This window comes from Colletotrichum graminicola (assembly GCF_000149035.1).
Source record: "Colletotrichum graminicola M1.001 genomic scaffold supercont1.2, whole genome shotgun sequence".
Classification (NCBI taxonomy): domain Eukaryota; kingdom Fungi; phylum Ascomycota; class Sordariomycetes; order Glomerellales; family Glomerellaceae; genus Colletotrichum; species Colletotrichum graminicola.
In genome coordinates, this window is record NW_007361006.1 from 850,817 (window position 1) to 875,638 (window position 24,822).

Sequence of the window (24,822 nt, forward strand, 5' to 3'; positions counted from 1 at the left end):
AAAAGAAGAACAAGAGAGAAAATAAAGCCATCCGTGGCACCAGATCGCCAACACCACCAGAGTATGCCCAAAACACCAACCATGTCGCGCCACATAGCCTAGTCCAGGCTCTGGATCATAACCTTGATGGCACCCGACTTGGGATCTCTGGCTGCCTCAAAGGCGCCGAGGGCATCCTCAAGCGTGAACTTGTGTGTCACCAGCTTGCTGAGGTCGACGACGCCGCTCTCCACCAGTCGGATGGCTCTGGGCCATGTGTTGCAGTAACGGTACTGCAGCTGGATGTCAACCTCGCGAACGCTGGCGCGCATGAAGGGGAAGTTGATCTCGTTGCGGCCAACACCGATGATGAAGACCTTGCCGCCAAACTTGCTGGCCCAGACGGCCGACGCGATACTGCTCTCCACGCCGGTGCACTCCATGGCCACAGCCGGCTCGATGCCTCCGAAGGATTCGACGATACGCTTCGCCTCCTCCTCGGCTGTGCCACGGCCGACCTTGTGGGTTATAGCCGTGGGCACCAGTTCCTTGGCGAAGGCCAGGCGTCCGTCATCAATATCCGTGATGACCAACGGACAGGCGCCGGCCGCCTTGGCGCAGAGGAGAGTGATGAGACCGATGGGGCCCGCACCGCAGACCAGGACCGGGTCACCGAGCCGCACGCCGGCACGCTGCATGCCGGCGAGGGCGACACTCAGGGGCTCCAACATGGCACCGTTCTCGTATGACATGTTGCCAATTTTGTGGCACCAAACCGCAGGATGGTTGACGTATCGGCGCAGAAGACCCGGAACGGGCGGGGTGGACAGGAATTGGACCTGCTCGCAGCCGTTGTAGCGGCCGGTCAAGCAGGGCTCGCAGGCGTTGCAGATGACGTTGGGCTCGACCGCGACGCGGTCGCCGACCTTGAGGTGGGTGACGCTGGGGTGAACCGCGAGAATCTCACCCGCCGATTCGTGGCCGAGGATGTGGTCACCGTCGACTATCATGGGGCCGATGCATCCGTGCTTCCAGAAGTGAACGTCAGACCTGTACGGCCTTTGTCAGTCTCGTCCTCTCCAACAGCACACGTTGCCCGTCGTCAGAATTCTTACCCGCAGATGCCAGTGCTTCGGATCGCCACAGTGACCTCGCCATGCTTCAATCCCTCTCCGGCCTGGACAGCTTCCAACTTGGGCTCGGCCTCGTTGATCCACAGGTCGTGTGCGGGGTTGGTAAACACACCAATGTTAGCCTTGGACGGCTTGACGGAGCCGACGGTTGCGGACATTGTGAGATACGACTCTGGAGTTTGTTCTGCCTGTTTATGCGTATGTGATGTAGCAGGGCTGGGAGGGGGGAAGAGAAGGATGCGGCGGGGTATGAGACGCGGATTCAAGGCCTACGAGACGACTGATGGCTACAGACGGCGGAGCCTGAAGGGCGGCAGAATGGAACAAGAAGAGAGGCGAAGGAGACGGGGCAGAAGAGAGTAGGACTGGAGGGCGACCAGACGGCTGAACAGTCTTTCGGCTGGATATATACCACGGAGGCCTTGTGGGCTTCTTGTTGTGTTTTATTTTATGCCGGGCCAGCAAGCAACCAGGAGCTTCTTCGGCCCCTCGATGCCGAGCTCCAGCCCCTCATCAACCTCGTCGAGAACGCCCCCCCAAGTTCCCCACGCCGCAACGTCACGCAGGGTCGAAGCTTGTTGGCAGGGTGTGGGGCGCTGCCCGCAAGGTGGGAATTGTTCGGTCGCTGTAAGACCGATTTTTCCTCTTTGCGACTTCCCGCTCCAATCACGACGACGGTCCGTACCCGACATTGACCCTTCCCCTGCGACACGCTGGCCAAACGAAGCGGCTCGCAACTCGCAATTCAGGCGCGTCGGTAGCGGAGGGACCATCTGAAGACTCATCCCGCAGAGCGCCGCAGAGCGCCGCAGAGCGGGGATTTTTTTTCTTTCTTTTTTTCATGTGTTCACGTGGTATCTGGACTGGAGCTTTGATGGGGTTCGAAGATTCCCTGCCCTTTTTCCATTGTCTCTCTCATCGTCTTGTCGCTAGTTGGGGACCATGTCGCTCGACGAATTACGACGGTCCCCGAAGCAAGATAGGTAGGTCCCTTGTAGATTGTACATGGACTTTCTACATGCACTCTGCTAGTCTTGAAACAACCCGGCGGTCGGCCCCGAACTGCTCCCTGTTTCCCCTGGACCCGGAGCGGTATGGGCTATTGATCGCATGCGGCAAAGCCCGTGGGTGTTGACTCTGGCACCTCGGGCCTACCTACACCTCCCATTTCGATATGCGCCTGCATGGAACGGCTCTCCTGGTAGCTGTCTGGTTCCCCTCTATGTGCACGTAGAAACGAATTACCTGCCCTTGCGAGATTTCTTTTCTGCGCTGGCAGGGCGAGGTGATGCAGTATGCGGCCGAGTTATGAGACTCTTCACGTTTCTTTCCCTGTACGTCGGGATCGACAATTGCTCGTCCGTGATCGGCCAATAGCCGCGCCGACGCATGCTCCTTCCCGCTGGATGGACGGGTGGGTAGACGTTACTGACACGTACATCCGGCGCAAGCGCTGCGCTGCACTGCGGGATTTCTTATCAGATGACTCTTCTTTTCGTCTCTCATCCTCTCGACTACACCAGCCATACTCATTCCGCCCAATCGCTTGAGAAGGAAAAAAAAAACAGAATCCCCGCAATCTGGGGGAGGTTTCTGACTTATACCCGCAGCCAGAGCTACAATACCCGAGGAGAAAATCCCGGGCCCTCCTCACCTTTGTCATGCGCCCAGACTTGACCTTTGGCCCGCCGGGCGACGAGTGGCACTACGAGCGACCATCGCGAACCTATGATCTCACCAGGGGCCGGTCCCCGACCTGGACCGTCCGCACGAGCCAAGGGCCCGAGGAGACGTCCATCTCCGTGGCAGCCCACAGCACGGCTCTCGTCATTGTCGATACGCAGAACTACTTCCTGCACCCGAAGTGTCGAGACCACCCGGCCGGTCTGGCCGCGGTGGAGAGGATCGAGAAGGTCATTGAGAAATGCCGCGAATTAGGTGTCCAGGTACGGTTTGTCATTTCCGCCCGTCGAACGTTCGGGTCTCTACGGCAGACGTCACCTCCCCCGTCTTACCCTACGGGAGGCGGTGTTGGGTAGCTAAGCTCACCCTTGCACGCGCGGAACACAGGTAATCTGGCTAAATTGGGGCCTGACCGACGGCGACCTCGCGGCAATGCCCGCCAGCGTCCAACGCGGCTTCTCTCGGTCGCTCATCCTTGGGGAGTCGGACGACAAGGTGGTCCGCCTCGGCCTCGGCGGGGACCTGGGCGACGGCCAGGGGCGGTGCCTTGTCGCCGGGGAGTGGAACGCCGACATCTACGAGCCGCTGAAGCGGAGCGCCCGCCCGGAGGACGTGCGCTGCAACAAGAACCGCATGTCAGGCCTGTGGAGCCGGGAACAGCCGCTGCGGAGGTACCTGGAGCGGTCCGGGGCCGCCGCCGAGGGGGGCAAGCGCACGCTGCTCTTCGCCGGCGTCAACACGGACCAGTGCGTCCTGAGCACGCTGACGGATGCCTACAACGCCGGGTGGGACTGCGTCATGATCGAGGACTGCTGCGCGACCAAGTCGCCCGGCGCCCAGGAGGTATGTCTGTACAATGTTGCCGTAAGTCGCTCCCCTCCTTCCCAACGCCCTCCGTGCCCGAATCACGTTCTGGTGCGGATTTCGCGTGATTCGTGCTGGAAAAGCCACGGGCGACCGGGCGCTCACTAACCGCCGCAGGGCTCGTACGGCTTTGTCATCTCTAGCGAGGCCTTTCTCGCGGGGAGAGTCTCGTAAACAGGTCTCGTGAGAAGGGTTGACGAAAGTCCCTTTTATTCAACACGATGTCAGCCCAACCCGCCTCGTACTGCTGTAGAGTGGTCTGCCCGTGACTTAACCCGATACGCCAGTGGCTTCCCCCCCCCCCCCCCCCCCCCCCTGGTGTGAGCGCAATCCCTGACGGTGGGTGGGAGGCGCAGACCGGACTGCTGAAAGGGAGACCCTCTTGTCGCCAGGGTTAGGAAAAAATACTTAAGTATAAGTAAAAGTACAAGTATACTCAAGTAAGTAAGTATAAGTCTAGGGTTAAAAGTACTTACTAAGTATAAGTCTAGGGTTAAAAGTACTTACTAAGTATAAGTAAGTAAAATTCTCTAAAGCAGATACTTAAGTATACTTAAGTAAGTCTTAAATATACTTAAATACTTACTTATATAAGAAAAAGACAAATAACAAGGTATATAATAGGCTAGATTAGCTAGCTATCTAGGTCATGTGACTAGTTATATACCTAAAGACCTAGAGTATTAGCTTTATCTCTTTTACTTTACTAAGAAATTATTTCAAAATATTACGTAATAAGTATTTAAGTATACTTAGGAATTACTTAAGTATACTTAAGTAAGTATCTTCTTAGCTTAAGTAAACTTGAGTATCTTATAGGCCTAAGTATACTTAAGTAAGTATTTTTTTAGAAATAATTACTTCAAGTTACTTATTCCTAACCCTGCTTGTCGCGACACGAGACAGCGGGCCAATAGACGAACGCGTGGGTTTGGGGGGTGGTTACGAATTATCTTTTCGGGCGGCGCTCCAGTCAGCACGATTTTGACGCACGTTTCTTCCAAAATAAAGTTTTTTTATTAAAAAAAACAATTCAACTAGTCAATCCTGGTTGACGGCATGTCTCGTAATACCCGGTCTACGGCCCTGCCATGTGGCTCGTTATTTATGCGTGTTGATTCGTGATATCGCTTCATCGGCATGACCGTCTCAGGCGATGTCGCTGAGCGTAAAGCCTGGCTCATTCTCGAGCCCCGGCTCGAACGCCTTCACGCCTCGCCGGGCTCACCAACGACGATCCGGTCCCTATGCATTCCCCGTTCTCCGTTCGAAGTTAACGTGGCCATCTCATGCACAACCAGTCCCGCTTCTCTCGTTTCTTTGGTCCGGCCAGTGGGCCGGGGGGGGGGGGGGGTGGCCGAAGCCCACTCCCGGTGATCCCATTCGTCGACCAAGGATTTCAAGATAGCGGGATGTGCAGCATGGGCTGACTGTGTACGCCCGACCGCTTCTTTTGCGTAAAATCTGCAACCAATCCCGAAAGGGCAATCTGAGTGCATGCGTTTGCAACTCGACCATGGACAAGAGCCTCTCCCCCCTCCCTCACAAACTGCATGGAGAGTCGTCGATGGTTGCGTCCGTAACGCTGCTATCGATGATGCAACCTGTTGGAACGCCGATGTATGCATATGCTGTAGCGAGTGTGTGTGTGTGTGTGTGTGGATGGGTGTGTGTCAGAAAGAGAAAAGGGCGAATGTATGCGACTTGGTGAGAAGAGGCGCAGTGATCGATGCTTTGATCTTGTCGTTGCTGTGGCAGTATTCGTTTTGTTGGCGAGTGATTTGCTCGCGCAACGCTACTATCCAAGCATCTTCTGGGTCCCTGCGTCCGGCTCGTTCAACCGCTCCTGACGACGACGTCGCCTTTGCAGATACCGTAGGAGCAGCAGATCTCGGGGTTGGCCTTGCCGTTCAGGATATCATCACGCTTCGCCTGTGACATAAAGAGTTAGAAAGATGATAAGAAGAAACGTCTTGATTTTGTCTGTGGGAGCGCAGCAGCGGGACTGGGGACGCACATCGGGACAAGGGAGCGGGCGGCCCTGGACGAAAACGCTGAGAGAAGCGGCTGCAAGAGCCAAGGACAAGATCGTGGGAAGCTGCATATTTGCTTCGTGCGTGTTCTGAAGAGGGTCGGGGAGAAAAGAGTTGCGAATATAGAAGGGTGCTCTCGAGTGGTTCGTACACGGGTAGTGATGGTGGAGGGCGAGTGTCTTGATGTTGTTGCTTTGTTGATGACAGCAAGAGCCGAGGATGGTATAGACCACTTGAGGAAAACAAGCCCGAAGCGAGGGAAAAGAGTGCTGATATAACAGAAACGAGAACCGGGAGAAGTCTTGAAGAAGATGCAGACCAGGGGACTGACGGAATGCAACCGACCAGAAGCCGGTTAACGAGGCGGGAGGAATGCTCTTTAATACGAGCAAACAAACAGAGACGTATACCAACGCCGCTCTGACAGGAAACTGCGGGAGCAATGGGTGACGGCGTTAGCCCCCCCACTCGGCATACCTTGCAGCACATTCTGCTTCGAAACCTTCTTAGGTAGCACGCAGGCAACCACCATCTTCCACGCGTGGCAGGGTGATGGACGGCGGGGGGGGGGGGGCAAGAATGAGGGCCGTTTGGAGGCCAGGGGTCCTCATGGACGGATGCTCTGGGAAGCAATGATGGACCAAAGGGGTGAATGAACGAGGCCAGAATTGTGGGCTGGCAGAAAAAAAAAGGTTTTCTCCGTCACATCTCAAATCCGCGCAAGATCTGCACGGTATCACTGAGACACAGCAACCCGTCATTTCCCCCAGCGTACACATGGTGCTATTATGAATCGTTGCTAGTGGCTTCACACCCGCCAGAGATACCGTGTGTTTCCCATGCCACGGAGAGATACTTGACGTGGAAGGATTTTAGCCGAGTGGTTATCAATCCGTCAGCCTCTGTCAGGAACGAGATATAGCGAGGGCGTAAGGTGTGGTGAGACTGTGGAAAGGGATACAAGCGCTACTGACAATTTGTCACGAACTCTTTCCCGCAGGGACCGAGAATGCTTCGGGAATGCCTAGTATAGCTGGGGTTCTTCGGCGGGACTAGTACAGAAGCGGCTTGGCACTGTTTGTATACTACGTATGTTGTGGTGGGGAGCTGAGTCGCACGAAGAGTCTGAGCAAGAATGAAGCGCGGCACAAGGGAAGACGAGGATGGAAACCGTGGCGGAGAGGAGACAACGCAAGTCAGGTGATGGCGGACACAGATAGAGTGCGCGAAGGGGACGTTATTCTAATGAGTGGACCAATGGCGCCAAAGCCGGCCGTCTTTGTTACAATCGAAAAGCAAACAGTCAAGTATTGACCATGTTTTGCTCTTGTCTTGCACGCTTGTCTCTCGGCCACCAGACTCGACGGTGAGGTTCATTGCCCGAGGGCCTTGCCTCGTTTGGGTTCCACCATGGCCCTAGGAGTCGATGTCTGTCTCCCTTGTATTCAATATACGGACGAGGCCGTTCCAATCGCGCCGTTTGGACGTCCGCTCGAGACCGTGCAACGACCTGAGGGCGAACGGCGATAGTCTAACAGTCACACGTGTAACTAGGCAGGTGTGTGATGGGAGAAGTGCGCTCCAAGCGGCCGAAACTCGGTTGGAGATGCGCATTTGCTAAACCTATACGAGGGATGGAAGGGGGTGTCAAGATGGGTGCTATTGAACGGGTGACTGAGGTCTTGCTCCCCCTGCGTCGACGGGGGTTCGGGACGAAGACGAGCTCGTAGAACAACCCGCAGCGAACGGCATGTCTAGCCTCGACTTGACTTTCGCCCGTAACTCTCTGTACTCACTTGCGCATCAACCCGAGGTCGCAAGGAGACATGACGGCTGTCGCGTAGTGCCGGCGATCAACGACGATGCTGTGTCCCGTTCGCCCCGTAATCCTGAAATGCAATGGCCTGGGCCGGGGGGGGGGGGGGGGGGGGGGGGGGGGCAGATTTACTTCGTTTGTTTGCAACGCGCGGTGAGTGGCGCACACAGCATCGCCTTCGCCATATGGCAGTTGTTGGTATGCAATCCAGCCACACAAAGTTCTTTGGAAACAACCTGCCGCCGCGGTACAGGCGCCAACGAGGGAAAGCGTGACGGAGGTAGGAATGCAATGCTGACCTTTCCGTGGCGTGCCGTGGCGTGGGGTGGGGACGTGTTGAGGACTAGGTGAGGAAGTCCCGATCCACCGGTCGACATGCACCGCCACGTCAGTCTGTGGCTGATGGCCCAATTGCTAAGCTTTGTGGGCACGAGCCCTGCCTGCCCTCTTGATTTTGCTGTTGCCCCCCTTCCTCACCTCGGCGATAACCCTCTTCCCCCCCCAGGCTGACACTTGGGTTAGTATCAACGTCTTTTACCCGACGGAGAACACTAAGCAAAGGCTTGAAAGAAACACCCATCAACCACCAATCTCTCTTAGATATCCACCAAAGGCCAGGAAGGCCAGTGTGACTCGAGATAATTTCGCATCGCAGCACATTCCGACATGTCCTCAGTGACGTCCGCGGTTGTCGCTGGACTGCCTCCATCTTGACCGGAGAGTAGTTACCCGGAGATCCTCTTCCTCCAAGACTCATGATTGGGCGGACAAATCCGGCACACCCGAACTTGGCCTCCCAATTCCTCGACTGTCAAGTGCCGGCCTACTTCCGAACCACATCGGGCCCCCCATCAGGAACGCGTTGGTGGGCCATCAAACGTCTTCCATGCTGCGATTCTTATCTTTGATCGCTCCATTACGCCCCACCAGTTTCGCGTCGGAAACCTAGGTACTGCTCCGAGTAAAATTAAATAACATAAAATATAAAATAAAAAATAGGGCCCGCGACTAGACGATATCTCCAACCCGGAGATATGGCGAAGCAGCATCGGTCCGCTGCCTGTCGCGCTCTGATAAGGGCACCTCCACTTTCCGCAATGAATATTACTGTTGGGTTCGCCACCGTATGCCCTGGCATCAGACGCGGATCTTCCATCCTCTCACAGTCGCTGGTGCTTTGAGCATCTGCTTGTCTCTGTCGAGTATCTGCCGCCAAACATCCCGCCCGTCCAGATAGGCCTCCTCCTTCCCGACTTGTCGAGTAGAGCTATGAGCTATCGGTGAACCCCTGATTCCAACCTGATAACCAACCCAGCGGGAAGCGCCGTCCGTAAACCGGAAGATGGCTGTATTCGAGACCAAGAGCAATGTCTCTTCGAGCGGCGGGGAGAAGAAGCCGGCCAGCGACGTCGAGCAAGGATTCGTGACCAATGACGGCGCCATCCACGAGGCCGACTTCGCAGCCAGCACCAGCACATATGCCAAACTCCAAACGCTGGCGGGCAAGTTGGGTGTAGAGCAGAGGGGCATTGAAAGAGTCCCTGAAGACGAGCGAATCAACGATACCATCGCCAACGTCGGAACGTTGGTAAGTCCAGCCGATAGCCGCACTCGGTCCCGGGAACCGTCCTGACTCTTTCACAGTGGTGTTCGGCCAACATGGTTGTATCCTCCTTTGCTATCGGCGTACTGGCTATTCCCGTCTTCAATCTCGGCTTCGCCGACACGGCTTTGACCATCATTTTCATCAACTTCTTGGGAATCATGCCCGTCTGCTTCTTTTCGACCTTTGGTCCCGTCTTCGGATTGCGACAGATGGTCCTCTCCCGTTACTGGTTTGGTTTCTACACAGTCAAGCTGAGTACGTATGCCAAGAGAACTACACGAGGGGCAACACACTAACTTCTTGGCCCAGTCGCAATATTCAATATCCTGGCATGTCTGGGCTGGTCGGCCGTCAATTGCATCGTCGGCGCTCAGCTGTTTAACGCCGTCAACAACGACATGCCTGGTTGGGCCGGCATCCTCGTCATCGCCATTTCGACACTCATCATCTGCACCTTCGGCTACCGTCTGGTCCACACCTACGAGCGGTTCTCCTGGATTCCCTGCGCCATCATCTTCCTTATCGTCCTTGGGGTGTTCGCCCACTCGGGCAAGTTCAACAGCATGCTCCCCATGAGTTCAGGGCCCGCCGAAGCAGGCTCAGTTCTCTCATTCGCTGCCAGCGTCTACGGCTTCGCGACCGGCTGGACTTCCTATGCCGCTGACTATACGTGTTACTACCCGGCGTCCACATCTCGGATGAAGGTCTTCCTTGTCACCTTCTGCGGCCTCTTCTTCACCCTCTGCTTCACCGAGCTTCTGGGCGCTGCCGTCATGACCGCGAGTGTCTCCGACCCCGCCTACTCCGACGCCTACGCGGCCTCCGGCATCGGCGGCCTGCTAGCTACCGTGCTCGTTCCCCGCCTAGGTGGCTTCGGCCAGTTTTGCCTCGTCATCCTTGCCCTGTCCATCATCGCCAACAACTGCCCCAACATCTATTCCGTCTCCCTCTCATTGCAGCTGCTTTCCAAGCAGACGGAGAGGGTACCGCGCTTCGTATGGGTCTTTTTCGGTACCGGCATCTACATCGCCATCAGCATCCCGGGCTATAACCGCTTTGAGGCCTGGCTCGAGAACTTCATGCTCGTCATAGCCTACTGGCTCGCTATTTATGCGGGCATTAGCGTCACCGACCATGTGGTCTTCCGCCGCGGCATCACCGGGTACGATATCAAGGACTATGAAACGCCGTCGCGTCTGCCGCCGGGGTTGGCGGCCGTGGCGGCCTTCTTGGTCGGTATTATGGGGGCCGTCCTCGGCATGTCGCAGACATGGTTCACTGGCCCTATCGGCAAGCTTGCCGGTGGCAGCCTTGGCGGTGACATTGGCTTTGAGCTGGCTTTTGCCTTTGCGTCGATTTCGTATATAGGATTGCGTACACTTGAAAAGCGCTTCTTCAAGAGGTAGATCTTGTATGATGGGCACATGTGAGTTGTATGTATTAGAGTTATGGGTGTATATGGGCGTCTGGGGTATTTGGCATCGAATGTATTCTAGCTATCTGAACTTTGAGCCGTTCGTTCTGTCGGCTTGAGTGAGCACTCTCGGATATTATCTGGGTTATGTTTGACAGCCATCAAGCAGCTGTCAAAGTCAAAAATTGAATCCTGTAAACCCGCAAACAGAAACCCAACAAAGCCCCCATGTGCAAATCCAGTTTACTTAAACAGGAGGGGGCGGGCGCAGGTTCCCCAGTCCTTCGTCTCGTTTGTCTTTATGTCATAGTGCTTTGCGCAGCCGGATTATTGAATTGTCGTTCTGATACGTACTTTGGATCCAACCAATGCGCGCTAGTCATGCAAATTGAACATTTTCGGATCCGGGCTTTGTTTGCTCTGTTCTCTCATACAGACGCAGAGTCACTGATGACTATGCACCCGCTCGACCTTTCCACCACGTTCTTGAGAAAACAGAAGTAAAAGCCATTGCCGTATATGACTTGGCCAGAATACTGCGAGAGTTGTAGTTTCATATTTCTGGGCCCTCTGCTGTCTTCTCTTCTACTGTCAATCTTTTGCAAAGAACTTGGTAGGAAAGGCGCTGTGGGAAGTAGAAAACTTGGGGCAAAGGGACATCTGCGCAAAGGCTGGAAACCGTTATCAACTTTGCCTGATGAATATTGATGTAGACATGTGGAAGTCACTTTCGCTTGCCCGTATGCACATGGCATGGTTCCTTTTTTCTCTCAGCTGCGCAGTCTTTGGGGCCCAAAAGATGTGAGCAGTCAAGAAATAGACCTGAACTCTGAGTTGGTGGCACACCGCAATGGGCACAGAAATGATGCTATTACCTCAACGTATAGCATGGCATTTCATGAGGGCCAAAATGAGACATGGTATGGTAATTGTCGGAATCTCGTTGGCCTACTAAACAGGCATGTTTTGCTTTACAGGTGTGCGGAATATCACTTGTGCCTTTCTAGTTGTTAGGGACAGCTTTCCATGTATTGCATGTGATGTGAACCTCGACAAAATGTGAAGTCACAAGGTCATCTTTTACAGCATTGGCTTTTTCAGTGCATATAAGCCCAAGATCGTGGGCATGGGTAATGTAGTTTATGTCAGAGAAGAATGTTGCGAGTACACACAGAAGGAAAAGAAAACATAGCAACTCCTGTCTCGTGAACAGTAGCGGCCCTTTAAAAGTATAATTGCAAGTGAGTCACCTCGCTCTCCCATTTGATAGGTGATCAGGACTGAAAGGAGACTCTTTGACCTTATATGCACTAAACCTCGCCAAAGCCTTGCAGGTTGCCAGTGAAAAAAAAAAAGAAAAGAAAAAAAGTCCTACATCTCTTTTGGAGTAGTGATGTTAATCATTATCGGGAGAGGGATTTGCAAGATGGAGATACCTGTACATTAATAGGCCTCGCTTTCATGTCAGTCTGAAGAGAGAATTCTAATACCGACTTGTGGAATGTTGCAATGCCTGAAACTAGAAAGCCTAAAGACGTGGTTCTAGGAATTCTAGATAGTCAAAAACATGCTTGTATTATACAAGGTATATAGGCTTAACAATATACCATAGCTTTAATTTACTTCAGACTTTAGACTTTAGACTAATAAAGATATATGAAACCCTAAACTGGCGACAGGAGTTTCACAGCTCAACCACAATTAGACCACTTCCAAATAAATGCAGCTCAGGTTGAAACCAGCACCACACAAACACTGCCAAATCGGTTAACCATATTTGGAAGACATAGCCAGATGGCACAATTGCATGCAAGTACGTATATTCAAAGCTAAGGTGTTTGTCCATGTGAATGAGGCACTTTGCCATGCGTCCCATCCGCACCAATAACGATGTATGCTTTGTACTCCTGAATGCGCCAATCAAATGTACACCCCCCAGCTAAGCAGCCAAGTGACTCGCACAACCGAGCCCTGCGAGAAGACTAGTAAAGCCTGCCAACTGGGTGCTGTTTGTGAAATGCCAAAAACAAGCCTGCACTACCTCTTCAATGATAACCTTCTGCGTCCATCATTTCACACATGGCATTTTTGAGGCATTGGCTGACGCATCCATGCCCAGCAATACTTCCGGGAAGTGTGTGTGTAGTTGATACCTTTAGGACTCCTCGTCTGATGACGATCTAAACCGAGCCGGTAATTTCTTTTTTCTGGAGGAACGACTGAGAGAAGAAATAGGCCCATCGTCGTCGTCGTCGTCATCATCGTCAGAGTCCGTGCCAGTACCATGCATCTTATAGCTGGACTCGCTGTCATTGTTCTCCAGGGAAATCAGAAATGGTTTCTGTATACGCTTTTGTCTGGATGCTGAGGTGAGCGTCAAATGCTCCTCATCCGATTCCATTGCACCGTCTGTTTCAATAGTCAGACGACGGGTCGTACGTCCAGTCCGCGATGGTCCTCGAGCTGTGATCACGTCTTCTCCAGCCCCTTTCCGGCCTCTGGACCGTGTCGGGGTCGCGTCCATCTCGGGCTCGTTTTTATCAATGTCCATTGGATCTTCCATCGACTGGCTGAAGCTGGCTGCAATGATCTTCCGCCCACGGGCAGATCTGGGACGATTATCCAAGTCGACGGAGATCGTATTGTCATCGGCTTCTGATTGTCGAACGGCGTTCGAATGAGCACGAATCCCATTTCCGACGTGCTCAACCTGTGGTTCATTTGCTGTAACCGGGCTAGGTGGGCGAGGATTCTTGGGCGGACGACCACGACGTTTCTTCTGTGGCGGTATTACGTTTGCTGGCTTCGCAAGCTTCACGCCATTCTTCGCGGTCGGCTGGGGCCCGCTAGCAAGTTGAGAACCGGACGAACGTCCTTGTACACGCTTATCATGAGCTGCCGTCTTCATCGAGCCCTCTAGTTCTGAGTCTGATGGCATAATAGAACCCATCGACCTCACGCGGCGGATCCCACCTCGTCGACGAGATGTTGACCCACGCTTCTCCGCGCCCCGCGTCTCACCGTTCTCTTCAGATTCCAAAGAAGGGTGAAACTCTTCGTCCTCATCGTCGCTTTTTGCGGTTCGCTTTCGCTTTCGATTCGAACTCGGCATCGGTTCGAAATCCGCCAAAGCCTCGTAGTCATCTACCACCACCGTCGGCGCCTCTTTACGAGCTCCCGTGTTGACGCTTTTTGCAATTTTCGCCTTGGTGAGCCTCTGCGTGGCTGGCTTCTCGGTGCCGGTCGTTGCCCGGCGGCGGCCGCCTCGTCCACGTTTGACTGGTCCCGCACCCTCTTCCGCGACTTCTTCTCCGTCGCCGGCCTTCTCTTTGATCATTTTCTCCGTTAGGTTAGGGAAATTCTCGCCATAATTGAAAAAGAGTTCTTCGCCGGCCTTGATATTACGTGTGGCAGTAAATCGTATGCGAAATTCGCCATTGACGTAGAGAATGCCAGGCTGAACATTGGCGTTCTCTACAGCGTGGTTGATGTAGCGACTGAGATTGCCATAAATAGCAGCGTCGACCCAGATGCCTTCGTAATCCAGGAGGCTGAATACGTATGATGTACTCTTCTCTATAGAGAAAGCTTCGCCGCGCCTGGCCTCTCTCCTAACACCCTCATCCGCAACGATGAGCTCGCCCGTGTATTCAATGACGAACTCGTCCTGGGCAATGTCTTCCACTGTGAAGAGACCATAACCGCAGCCTTCCAGTTGACTCTTGCCGAGGATAACAGCTTTGCTTACGCCCCGTTGGATGGCGGTGTTCTGACAGCCTGTCTGAAAAAGGGCATCATCGTGCCGATTCGCAGGGTCTGCGCGTTCTACGGCACCGCATGTACCACATAGGTCAGGGTCACATTCGCGGTTCAGTTGTACGCAAATGCAAGGCCGGCCTTCTTTTTGCTTCTGCAAGCATGTCTTGCCGCTAGCGTGACAGGCGCAGCCGGTGAACTTGTACGCGCAACAATCCTCCGTACAGCGGCAGAAGCGCTCGCAGAGTATGTCGTTGAGGACACAAGGGCACTCATTGTCGGCAGTGCAGGGGCCTTCGTGATGGCACGGATCGTTAGACGGGCGCACCTTGGTGTCGTGGGAATTGGTGTGGTCCTGCCAGTCGCCAATGAGCATCTTCTTCTTGCGATCGTACCAAGGAAGGTTTTTGGCTCTTGGTTGGTCAATCGTGGTGATGGGCGGAAGCTTGATGCCGAGAGATTGCAAATGACGATGCACATCCCAACATTCTCTATCCAAGATCTCCGCGGTGGCGCATTGTGCCTTGACCCGGACTTTGTTGTGGTCCAAGATGGAGTAGAGACTGCGGAGCAGAAATGTTTCGTCTTCGGTCCATGGCCTTGACTGGGCTTCATCAGAACTGCCGCTGTCGAGAATCCGATAGCACTTTCGCTTGCACGGCAGTGGAGGTGGCGCATGCTCAATCGGATCATTGGAGGACAGGACTCGGTTCGCCGAGAACATCCGCCCATACATTCCAATGCAGTCCATGGAAAAGTTGCGCTTGTGGTTTTCCAGACTGTAGTCCCCATGCTCGCACGAGTTGCTGTAGCAGATGAGGCATCCCATTACTGTATGCGTTTCAATCCAGTGCTCGAGAGAATCCACCCTATCACTGTCGTCCTGGCCGACCTTGGCCGTCTTCTTCGTTTCGACGATTTCATCAACGGACTTGTCGAGCTTCAAGACATCTGATAGCAAGATGCCCATATTCTGAGGACCGCTGTGATAGAACACCTGGTCAAAAGCATCAGTGAATACCCTTGCCGCTTTCAGGGCTCGTGGCGTTGCAGCCATGTTGTCGTCGCTGTGCAGGTTTACAAGGCTCGACTTCTGCTGCGGCGTGATAGCGTCGTCGAGGTTTGAGCTAGCCATATGGCGAATTAATGTGGTTCGGTTGCAGTTGTCAATGGCAAGCTTTCTGAGCCACGAGTCTAGGAACAGCGACAGGGTGGCAGTCCTTTCCTTCTTGATAGTTCGGGTGACTCGTTGGTCGCGACTTCCTAGGGTTTTGAAACCGCAACTTTCGTCCATCCTCTCCAGCTCCCCTAACCAGGTGTTATACTTCCGCTCTTCCTCGGGTGCAAGATCTCGAATAACAGGCACGAACTTGAGCAAGGAGTTGGGGGAAAGGAAGTTTTTGACAATTTCCGTATGATGAAAGCGATACTTGGGCACGGCAGGCTTGTTAGACTTGATACAAGTCGGCACGTAATGCGCAGTTTTGGCTTGGTCAGACTTCCTCCCACGGAAATGTTGCTGTATCAAGGTCAGTATTGAGAGCCAAAGACAGTGAAAATTAAACTAGGTTGACCACACTGACCTTGGTCCTGATTGACATGGTTGTCCCCTCGCTTTCTTCAACTGGGTTAAGCTTGACGTTGGCAAAAAAATCAACGCCGGTCTTGACACGTGTTTCAATGGGCTTTGTGGATTTGAGGGCGTAAAGAGCGAGCTGCGAATGAGCCTTGCCAATATCGGCAGAGAAACCCTTCAGCAAAGTGACAACCTGCCTGACATCAGGAATCTCCTTCTTTGGGGTCTGCCTCTTGGAGATGGCGCTATTCTTGGGAGACTGGTGGCTTAGTGGACGCGTAGAAGACGGCGGCGTCACCTGCTGAGGGCTCTTCAGGAAGGCTTCAGACGGCGCCGGTCGAGTCATCTCGGCATCCAAACCGTCGTCGAGGTCAACAGACGAGACCGAGGGCTGAACTGATACAGGCGGGGGCGAAGGGTCCAAAATCGAGGCTGCATTGCTGGAAACAGCGGTAGAGCCTCCACTGGGGTCCGAAAGGCAATGTGCGGAGCCTAATGAGAATGCCGGATGAGGTTGACTAGCCTCAGCCTTGGCTGCAACGAGTGACGCGCGGTCGGCATCCGGATCGTGACAACTCTGTGGACGGAAGAGCGGGCTTGAGTTGATGGTCAAGTCGATGACATCAATCGTCTTTCCCGACAGTCTATGAGAACGAGAATGAGGCTCGAGTTGAGTGTCGTCAGGAGAGACCCGGTCGCTGACGGGACGGAAAATAGCGTAGTCGTTGTAGGGGCCTCTTTGAGTAGGAGCGTCCCGGTCGGTCCCGGCGCGGAATGGAGACATGTCGAGTAAAAGGAAGCGAGCGGGAGGCGCGAAGGAAGTAGCAACAGTAGCGGTCTCCTCCCGAGCCGCTGGTGGTTGCAACGTCCCCCTCACTTGCAAGCGCAGACACAGACGTAGACACGGTCGCTCACCATGTCCTCGTCCCCGTGGTCAGCGTCGGTGAGGCCTGTAAACATTGGCTAGGAAACTACCATGCCAGGCTGCGGTGGGCGTACGACGATAGCGCGCAAGACTTCTAGAGGCTTAGAGATGACTGAGGATGATTACAGGTGTGGGTAATCACCAAAGCCGTTCCTCTGGGATGAGGTTGATGATGAGAGAGAAGATGAGATATTGTGAGACGCGTTGGTGAACTGCGAGACTAAGCGCGTTCAGGGAAGGAAAGAGCTGCTGGAGGGAGAGATTGCAAGGCGCTAGACCCCCCCCCCCCCCCCCCCCCCCCAAAAAAAAAGCGGGGGCAAGGATTGTACCTCGAGCCACCCGATACAAAACCCGGCCAGACAAGCATCTGGACCCTATTGTCGCGGGCTGAAAATCGTCAAAAGGTGTTCTTAAACAGACTAGTCTTTGCTATTCTTTCTTTGCAAGGTCAGGCGATGCATCTTTCCATAAATACTTACTCATTCCCATCCCCATTGTCGCGCAATCTCGTTTGTTATCAACCTCTTGCCTCCAGTCCTCTGCCCGGACGTCCGAGTTTGGTAGATGCGCTTCCTCACGAGATGAATTCTCCAATGGGTGTCACGGAAACCGTGCACAGCAACTCCGGATTTTCGATACCATTGTCCCTCTTACAATTCGACGTCTCCAAGCGCTGATTATGTGCAGAGACGTCGGACACGTCTCAGCTGAACATTAAGTCAACAGGTGTTTTCCCCTTTCTTTCTGTAGGAACATGGCTCTATCAGCCCTTCAACGTTGCAATCAACCAGAAACTCTAGGGGGCTTCTTTGTAGTCGCTGGTTACCGAGCACTCGACTAGATCTTCCAACCCTAGCCTGTAAAGTTCATAACTAAGAAAAAATTCACTCAAAATGAATAGGGACACTGAACTCAGGTCGTGTTCGAAACTGGATGTTGAAATGCGAATGGGATCGCCCATGACCACGGAGTATGTGTGTGTAGTGGGTGCGCTAGGCTGTTCAGTCACTTGAAAACGATGACAGTCTCGAAGTATCCGTAGAGTTGAGACAAATGTGTTTATGACCACAGCGTGCGGTGAGCAAATGTTAGTTTTCGCAATGCTCAATGCATTTCAAGCAAAAGCAAGCGTTTCAGCTAGCAACTAAAAAAAATGGCGACTGAGTCGCGTCATGATCCGCCATGATGGCCTTGGACTAGAGTCGGCTCCTCGTAGTAGTAACTGACCGGATAGTCTTGATCCGACAAGCACGTCGCACAGGCACATGTGGCTGGGGTCGAAAGGCCAGGCCAACGGCATAAGCCCGCGCTAAGGAAGTATTTGGCAGTTGTTGGAGGAGAGATCTATGAAATCATCGCTCATTTCTTGGGCCCAGCACAATCAACTTCGCTTCCAAATGCCCGTGCAAGACGACGACGAAGAACTGGGCGGCAAGCGCACTAGCCTCGGAGCCACAGACAGAGAAGCGACCAGTCAGTCGAATTTGACTGATGCCCCGGAGACGCCGGATTGTCAGCCCATGAAGCAAACCACCCGCCCTGCGACTACCCATCCTCAAAGTCTGCCATCGCACTGAACCAGTCTTGGTGACAACCTAGGCATAGGGTATTGCGAAGCGAACATGGAATCGTAGGGGACGTCTCTGCACCGAGGTTTGTTAGGCGCAAACGGCAGTCCAAAAACGTGAAAGGATGAGTGAGATGGACCGACCCTCTTGCGAGAGCTATGTAAGTAGTTGAGTGTCCCCGTCGGAACCTGCAGCCTGCGTCGAAAGCTTGCTGTGTTTCTCATCCCATATTGGTCCCAAACAGCTCCTCGGTTCCCCAGCCGTTTGTTTCATGAACCCGCATTGGGCAAAGGGTTCGAAAAGACGGCGCTATCCCGGATGGCGATCATCGTAGCTGTGCGAGGGGATTCGGTTGTATGTGAGAGCCTTTGCCCTTTGCCCCAGATATATGCGGTGCGGCGCAGCGGTGCTCTCCATCTTCCCGCGCCATCGACCACGGGCTGGCCAAGCAAGGTTCGTCAGGTCGACAGACCGTATCGGGCTAAGGCTGGCCCAGGAAAGGGCGGGAGTGAGTGACCACGGTCAAAGCTTTGGTGCTGTAGCTCCTGACGACGGAACCAGCCATGAACAGCGCAAAGAGTACTTTGGGTGTGGAGCAAGGTCCTTGTACCTTTCCGTGTACCGTGTTTTGCGGTAGGCACCAGGTTAGCTAGGTACCTAGGTGACGCTGCGAACAACGCCAAAAAAGACGAGCTAATAGCACCGATGACGTCGTCAGCATGAAAGAGGCACACGAGAGGGAGACTACTGGACCAGTTGGGGACAGCAGGCCAGCCGTCACCTCCCACCCTTGCGCTGCTTCGTCCCGTCCTTCCAGCCCAACTCCCGCTCGTCAAAGTCCCCGTCACCTCCGCAACATCCACCAGCATAGACGCCGACGCCGACGCAGACCACACCTAGTTGGACCCTTTTTCATGCCCTACATATAAACACCCGGCTTCGCATCACCCCAAGGTTTGTCTCCCGACCCTCACTTGAACTTCTCCCACCCATACTCCTTGTCACAACCCGCGATACCCTACCTCCAAGCGTGTTACTGTATCGACGCTTGCATCTTCTCGATACCGTGCCATACTGCAGTCGCCGCTTCACTACGCCGTAAACGCCAATAACATGCATCGCACATACTCCATGCGCCAGACACGGGCGCCTACCGCCTCCCAACTACAGGTATGCGCCGCGGAAACATAGACAGTGGTTCTCCGCTGAGACTATCCGGCATGATGCTGACTTTGTTTCTAGAACCCTCCTCCGCCTACTTCCTCAACCAAGTCTGGCCGCCTGTTTCGTGGTGGCTTTGGTATGTCGCCCTATTCGTATTCCTTGTGCCGCCATCTTCCCCATTCTACGACGCGCAGCTTGAACAAGTGGTTTCCATTGACTGATATGTTTGCATAGGCCATGCCCTCCGCCACAGGTCTGCAGGCGCTTTCGGGCCAGACCTCGCCAAGAAGTTGTCACAGTTGGTAAAGATGGAGAAGAATGTCATGCGCAGTCTCGAACAAGTAGCCAGAGAGCGTATGGAGGTCGCTGTGAGTTGCCTAACTTGCTGCCAGTTTCGTAAACATATCCTGATTCTTTCATGTGCAGCAACAACTTTCAATCTGGGGCGAAGCCTGTGACGAGGATGTTTCCGATGTCACCGACAAGCTTGGCGTTTTGCTTTACGAGATCGGCGAACTTGAAGACCAATACGTCGACCGATATGATCAGTACCGTGTGACGATCAAGAGTATCCGCAACATTGAGGCTTCGGTGCAGCCAAGCCGAGACCGTGAGCCAGACTCCATATGTGACTATACACTGCTCCTTGCTGACTTTGTCGTCCGTAGGTAAACAAAAGATCACCGACCAGATTGCCCAGCTTAAGTACAAGGAACCCAATTCCCCCAAGATTGTTGTTCTCGAACAGGAACTGGTTCGCGCTGAAGCCGAGTCACTGGTTGCGGAAGCCCAGCTGTCCAACATCACGCGCGAAAAGATCAAGGCTGCGTACACCTACCAATTCGATGCTTTGAGAGAACACTGTGAGAAGGTCGCCATCATTGCCGGGTACGGGAAGCATCTTCTCGAGCTCATTGATGACACGCCCGTCACTCCTGGCGAAACCCGTGCAGCCTATGATGGTTATGAAGCCAGCAAAGCCATCATCCAGGACTGCGAAGATGCTCTTACCAACTGGGTCACGTCTCAGGCCGCCGTCTCATCTAAGCTGTCGACCCGTGCACGCACCCTGTCAATGCGCCGTAGGAACAATATTAGGACGCGTGTTGAGGGAGGCCACGACCTCTCTGGACAGGATGTGCCGTTGAACGACGACTCCTCGTGGACCCGAGCACACAACAAGGAGACAGAGTACACGGATGAGGAAGAGGAAGAAGATGACATCCACCACTCCGCAACCGGTACGGACGATGGATTGAACGGTGAAACCAGAGGCCGTCAACACGAGAACATTGTTGCATAAAAACAGGATACATTAACCTTGGATTTGTGTTTCCCGCATTCATGTTGCCCTTGCACGACTTTGAGCACATGGCTCGTAATGGCAGTAATGTTCGTACGTTAACAATGGTAAGGGTTGCTCGGTTCTGGTGTTTGGGGATCGGTGCCTCGGTAATTCGGTCGAAGACGGCTCGCAATGACAAAGGCAGGCAGGGGGGGTTGTCACGGTTAAAACAGTTTCTGTGTAGTTTCAATGTTCAGTTATTACGCCATCCGAAGGCGTGTAACTTGCGACCATGTCCTTGGGCTTCTGATCTCTTGCCCAGTATTGTAGGATCTGCGGGACTCCACACATCATCCCTGAAGCCAATGCTATCTGCTACTTAGACAACGACATCTGAATATGGATTCTGGCCCTTGATTTGGCTTGTGAATTCCTCAACCTCGATCTTGACTATATACTGTCCAGGGACGACCACCAGCCCCAGGTATCGGGATGTCATGTCCATCGAGACGGTGCCTGTTCTCTCAGCCGCCTTTTGGGCTGCTTCGGCCCGCCGCTGCGCCGACGGCTGGCGGTACTCGTAGGTATGTGCTAAGACAACATTTCGGTCCTGTCAAGAGTTGAGATGTCAGCAAGGCGTTCTTGAAAGAGAGGACGGCGGAGGGGGTACCTACTGGGTCTGTGCACTTGAACTGGCCCAGAAACATGCGGCCGTCAGTGGCAAAGATGCGCAGATTCTTGTTGAGAAGCGAGGTCAAGAAGTTTCTTCCCTCGTCTTTGTCCATGGCGACCTCTTGACAGCGATGGTGGGCATCGCTCTGTTAGTGTCGTTGAGTGGTTTGTAGGAAGAGCGCGCTGATGCGCTTCGCTAACAGTGGTTGTCGGCGGCAAAGGCTTGTGCGCCCATCGCTCTCGCACGTCCCCCAGCCAATAAGCAATAAGGCACAATAACGACGCCTCTGGTGGAGAGGAGTCTACAGACAAGCTAATAATACCCCCCCCTTAACAACCTGAGAGTACTGTGCGCGCTAGCCTGTGCACAGTTAAGCTAAGAGTAGAGTAGGTAATAAGGCTCTAACTAATAGATACGTATACACACGTCATAAAGGTCTATAGTTCTAAATTAAACAAGAATTTTTGTTCTTCTTGCTTTATATAGTCTAGTAGTAAGTAGTGCTCCTAATAATCTAAAGGCTATAGGTTTAATTCTAGCTTTTTCTAACTTTTTCTGACTTTTTCTTTAGGTAATTCTAAAACAGCTCTGCTAGGGAGGGTTAGAATAGTCTATCCTACCTTACTTCTTTTACTACGCTCTAGGTTAGGATAGGCTAAGACTATCCTTTTTTTCCCTCTGTTTTTTTCCTCTATTTTTTTCCCTCTGTTACCTTTATTACCTTTATTTTTTTACCTTTATTTTTACTTTTTTTTTATTACCTTTATTTTTTAGCCTCTATTTTTACTTTTTCTTTTTATTTATACCTTTATTTATTAGCTAAAACTATATCTACTATTAGCTTAACTATATATAGGCTAGTATATATAGTACTCTTAGGTTATTAAGGAGGAGGTATTATTAGCTTATTTAATTACTTAGTAAAGAAAGTAATTAGATAAGCTAATAATACCTCTCCCCTTAATAACTTAAGAGAACTATATATAATAACTAATAAGGGCCTATATAAAGTTAAGCTAATAGTAAAGTAAGTAATAAGGTTCTAGCTAATAAATATATATATATATATTAATACTTTATAGTCTTAAATTAAAAATGAATTTTTATTTTTCTTACTTTATATAGTCTAGTAGTAAGTAGTTAGAGAGTTAAAGAAAAATATAAAATACAATATAATATAAAAATATAATATAAATATAATATAATATAATATAAATATAATATATATATTTATATTATATTGTATTAAGAAAAAAATACATGTATTTATATTATATTATATTATATTTTATATTATATCTTGTATTTAATATAACAATACAAGATATAAAATAAATATTAGTATTTTATAGTATAATTATACTTTTAGGACTTTATTATACTTAGTAATACTATATATTCTAATTATAAATACTATAAAAAATATATATAAATATTTAATAAGAAATAAGTAAAGATTATTAGTATTATTAAATATAAAAGTAATAAACTCTATTTAAGTACTTTTATTTAGGTATTATATAACTATTTAATCTATATATAATTTAAATATTTTATATAGTAAAGCTTTACTTTAAACTATATAAGTAAGATAAGATTAGTATTTAAGTAATAATAAACTTCTTATTATATATTAAGATCTTTTTTAATTAATAAAGACTATTTAAGTATATTTAGCTAATAATAACTTAATATAAATATATATAACTTAGTACTTAAATTCTTTTTATATTCTGAATTTTCTAATTATGTTTTTTCTTTATACTACTAATTTCTTATTTTAAAAAAAGTATTTAAATCTTATATTTAAGAGATTATTATATATATTAACTTATTAAGAGTATTAAATATACTATCTAGATTATCTAAACTACTAGATTCTTACTATTTCTTTATAAGTATTAATCTTTTTCTAGTAGTATTAAACAAATTAGTTCTTCTTTTAGTATTAATATTACTAAATTAATTAAAGCTACTTTTTACTATAATAAGAGTAGAAGGTATAGCTAAGTATTAACTAGCTAATATAAATAATATAAGTAATTTCTTTATATTACTATTCTACTAGTCTATAGAATTTATATATATAATAGTTAGTAAGTATTATATTATATTCTATATATTAAAGTAGTAGTTTTATAATATCTTAGAGATTAAGTATTATAGTATTTAAAGTATTATATAGTATAATATATATAGAGAAGTATAAAGAAATATATAAAATATATCTTATATTATTAAGGTTAAGCTTAATAGAAAATAAAACTAAAATGTTTACTTTTAAATTACTCTTTTATTTAAGTAAGTAAACTACTAGCCCTACTAATCACCTAACTAGGTAACCTTTTATACTTATAAGACTTATAAAATTTAAAAACTTTCTAATTTCTTTCTTTTTATATATTATATAATATATTATATATATTATCCTATTAATATTATTTTATATTATAATATATAGTAGTATTAAAACTAGTTACCTAATATATATAAGCTCTATACTTTAGGTATTATAACCTTTTATCTTATTATAGTATTTAATATATATTTAATCTATAATTATTTAATTTCTACTTTATATTTATACTTATTAAGAACTCTTTTTTTATATTATACTTTATAGTTATAATCTATACTTATGTTATCTTTATTTTTTATAACTAGAATATATTTATTATATATATTATATCTTATAGTTATATAGTGTATATTAGTTTCTATTAAGGTATAATTATACTTTAAAACTTTATATACTATATAGTTTATTCTTATTATAAACCTTATTTTACTTTTATTATTTATAAATATTAAATATACTTTATATAGCTAGTAACTACTTACTAATTACTATATATATAGCTTATAGTTATTTTAGTTTACTAAGTTCTTAATCTTTATTAACTTAACCTCTATTTAAGTCTTATTAGTTATTACTATACTATATTTAAGTTATTATTATATAACTTACTTTATTACTTTAGACTATAAGTATAATATTTAAATACTTTATTATTTCTAAGCTAGTAGTATATACTTTATCTAATAAAACTTATTTCTATTAAAGTAAGTATTTACTTTACTAATATATTAATATTATTTAAATCTCTACTTTTTAATAGTATTAATATATAACTACTAATATTATATTATATAAATTACTAATAAATAATACGTTTTTAAATAGATTTTACTATATCTTTAAGTCTACTTTAGTATAAGAAGTACTTAGACCTAAAAGAAAAAGTTAACTATTATAATACTATAGATACTATAATTAATACTACTACTAATCCTAATATTATAGATTTAGTTAACTTAATAAAAGAATTAAATAGTTCTATTTCTTT

General features: G+C 49.4%; 7 protein-coding genes across 7 annotated transcripts; 3 read left to right on the top strand and 4 right to left on the bottom strand.

Moving 5' to 3' along the window:
- Window positions 1-98: 98 nt before the first annotated feature.
- GLRG_00707 (alcohol dehydrogenase GroES-like domain-containing protein) lies at window positions 99-1,270 on the bottom strand (the record flags this gene model as incomplete). Its single annotated transcript, XM_008091392.1, has 2 exons — window positions 99-1,029; window positions 1,095-1,270. The coding sequence occupies 2 exons, from the start codon at window positions 1,268-1,270 to the stop codon at window positions 99-101; spliced, it is 1,107 nt and encodes a 368-aa protein (XP_008089583.1).
- A 1,503-nt stretch (window positions 1,271-2,773) lies between these two features.
- On the top strand, window positions 2,774-3,833 carry GLRG_00708 (isochorismatase; the record flags this gene model as incomplete). The annotated part of the gene is made up of 3 exons (XM_008091393.1): window positions 2,774-3,058; window positions 3,183-3,659; window positions 3,777-3,833. 3 exons carry the CDS (start codon window positions 2,774-2,776, stop codon window positions 3,831-3,833), a joined length of 819 nt encoding a protein of 272 aa, XP_008089584.1.
- Window positions 3,834-5,495: 1,662 nt separating this feature from the next.
- Window positions 5,496-5,763, bottom strand: GLRG_00709 (uncharacterized protein; the record flags this gene model as incomplete). The annotated part of the gene is made up of 2 exons (XM_008091394.1): window positions 5,496-5,591; window positions 5,677-5,763. The coding sequence occupies 2 exons, from the start codon at window positions 5,761-5,763 to the stop codon at window positions 5,496-5,498; spliced, it is 183 nt and encodes a 60-aa protein (XP_008089585.1).
- A 3,087-nt stretch (window positions 5,764-8,850) lies between these two features.
- Window positions 8,851-10,520, top strand: GLRG_00710 (NCS1 nucleoside transporter; the record flags this gene model as incomplete). The annotated part of the gene is made up of 3 exons (XM_008091395.1): window positions 8,851-9,096; window positions 9,153-9,369; window positions 9,424-10,520. 3 exons carry the CDS (start codon window positions 8,851-8,853, stop codon window positions 10,518-10,520), a joined length of 1,560 nt encoding a protein of 519 aa, XP_008089586.1.
- A 2,163-nt stretch (window positions 10,521-12,683) lies between these two features.
- GLRG_00711 (SET domain-containing protein) lies at window positions 12,684-16,644 on the bottom strand (the record flags this gene model as incomplete). Its single annotated transcript, XM_008091396.1, has 2 exons — window positions 12,684-15,803; window positions 15,868-16,644. 2 exons carry the CDS (start codon window positions 16,642-16,644, stop codon window positions 12,684-12,686), a joined length of 3,897 nt encoding a protein of 1,298 aa, XP_008089587.1.
- Window positions 16,645-19,466: 2,822 nt separating this feature from the next.
- On the top strand, window positions 19,467-20,820 carry GLRG_00712 (sphingolipid long chain base-responsive protein LSP1; the record flags this gene model as incomplete). The annotated part of the gene is made up of 5 exons (XM_008091397.1): window positions 19,467-19,523; window positions 19,596-19,653; window positions 19,752-19,885; window positions 19,944-20,127; window positions 20,186-20,820. The coding sequence occupies 5 exons, from the start codon at window positions 19,467-19,469 to the stop codon at window positions 20,818-20,820; spliced, it is 1,068 nt and encodes a 355-aa protein (XP_008089588.1).
- A 361-nt stretch (window positions 20,821-21,181) lies between these two features.
- Window positions 21,182-21,587, bottom strand: GLRG_00713 (LSM domain-containing protein; the record flags this gene model as incomplete). Its single annotated transcript, XM_008091398.1, has 2 exons — window positions 21,182-21,412; window positions 21,477-21,587. 2 exons carry the CDS (start codon window positions 21,585-21,587, stop codon window positions 21,182-21,184), a joined length of 342 nt encoding a protein of 113 aa, XP_008089589.1.
- Window positions 21,588-24,822: the final 3,235 nt, after the last annotated feature.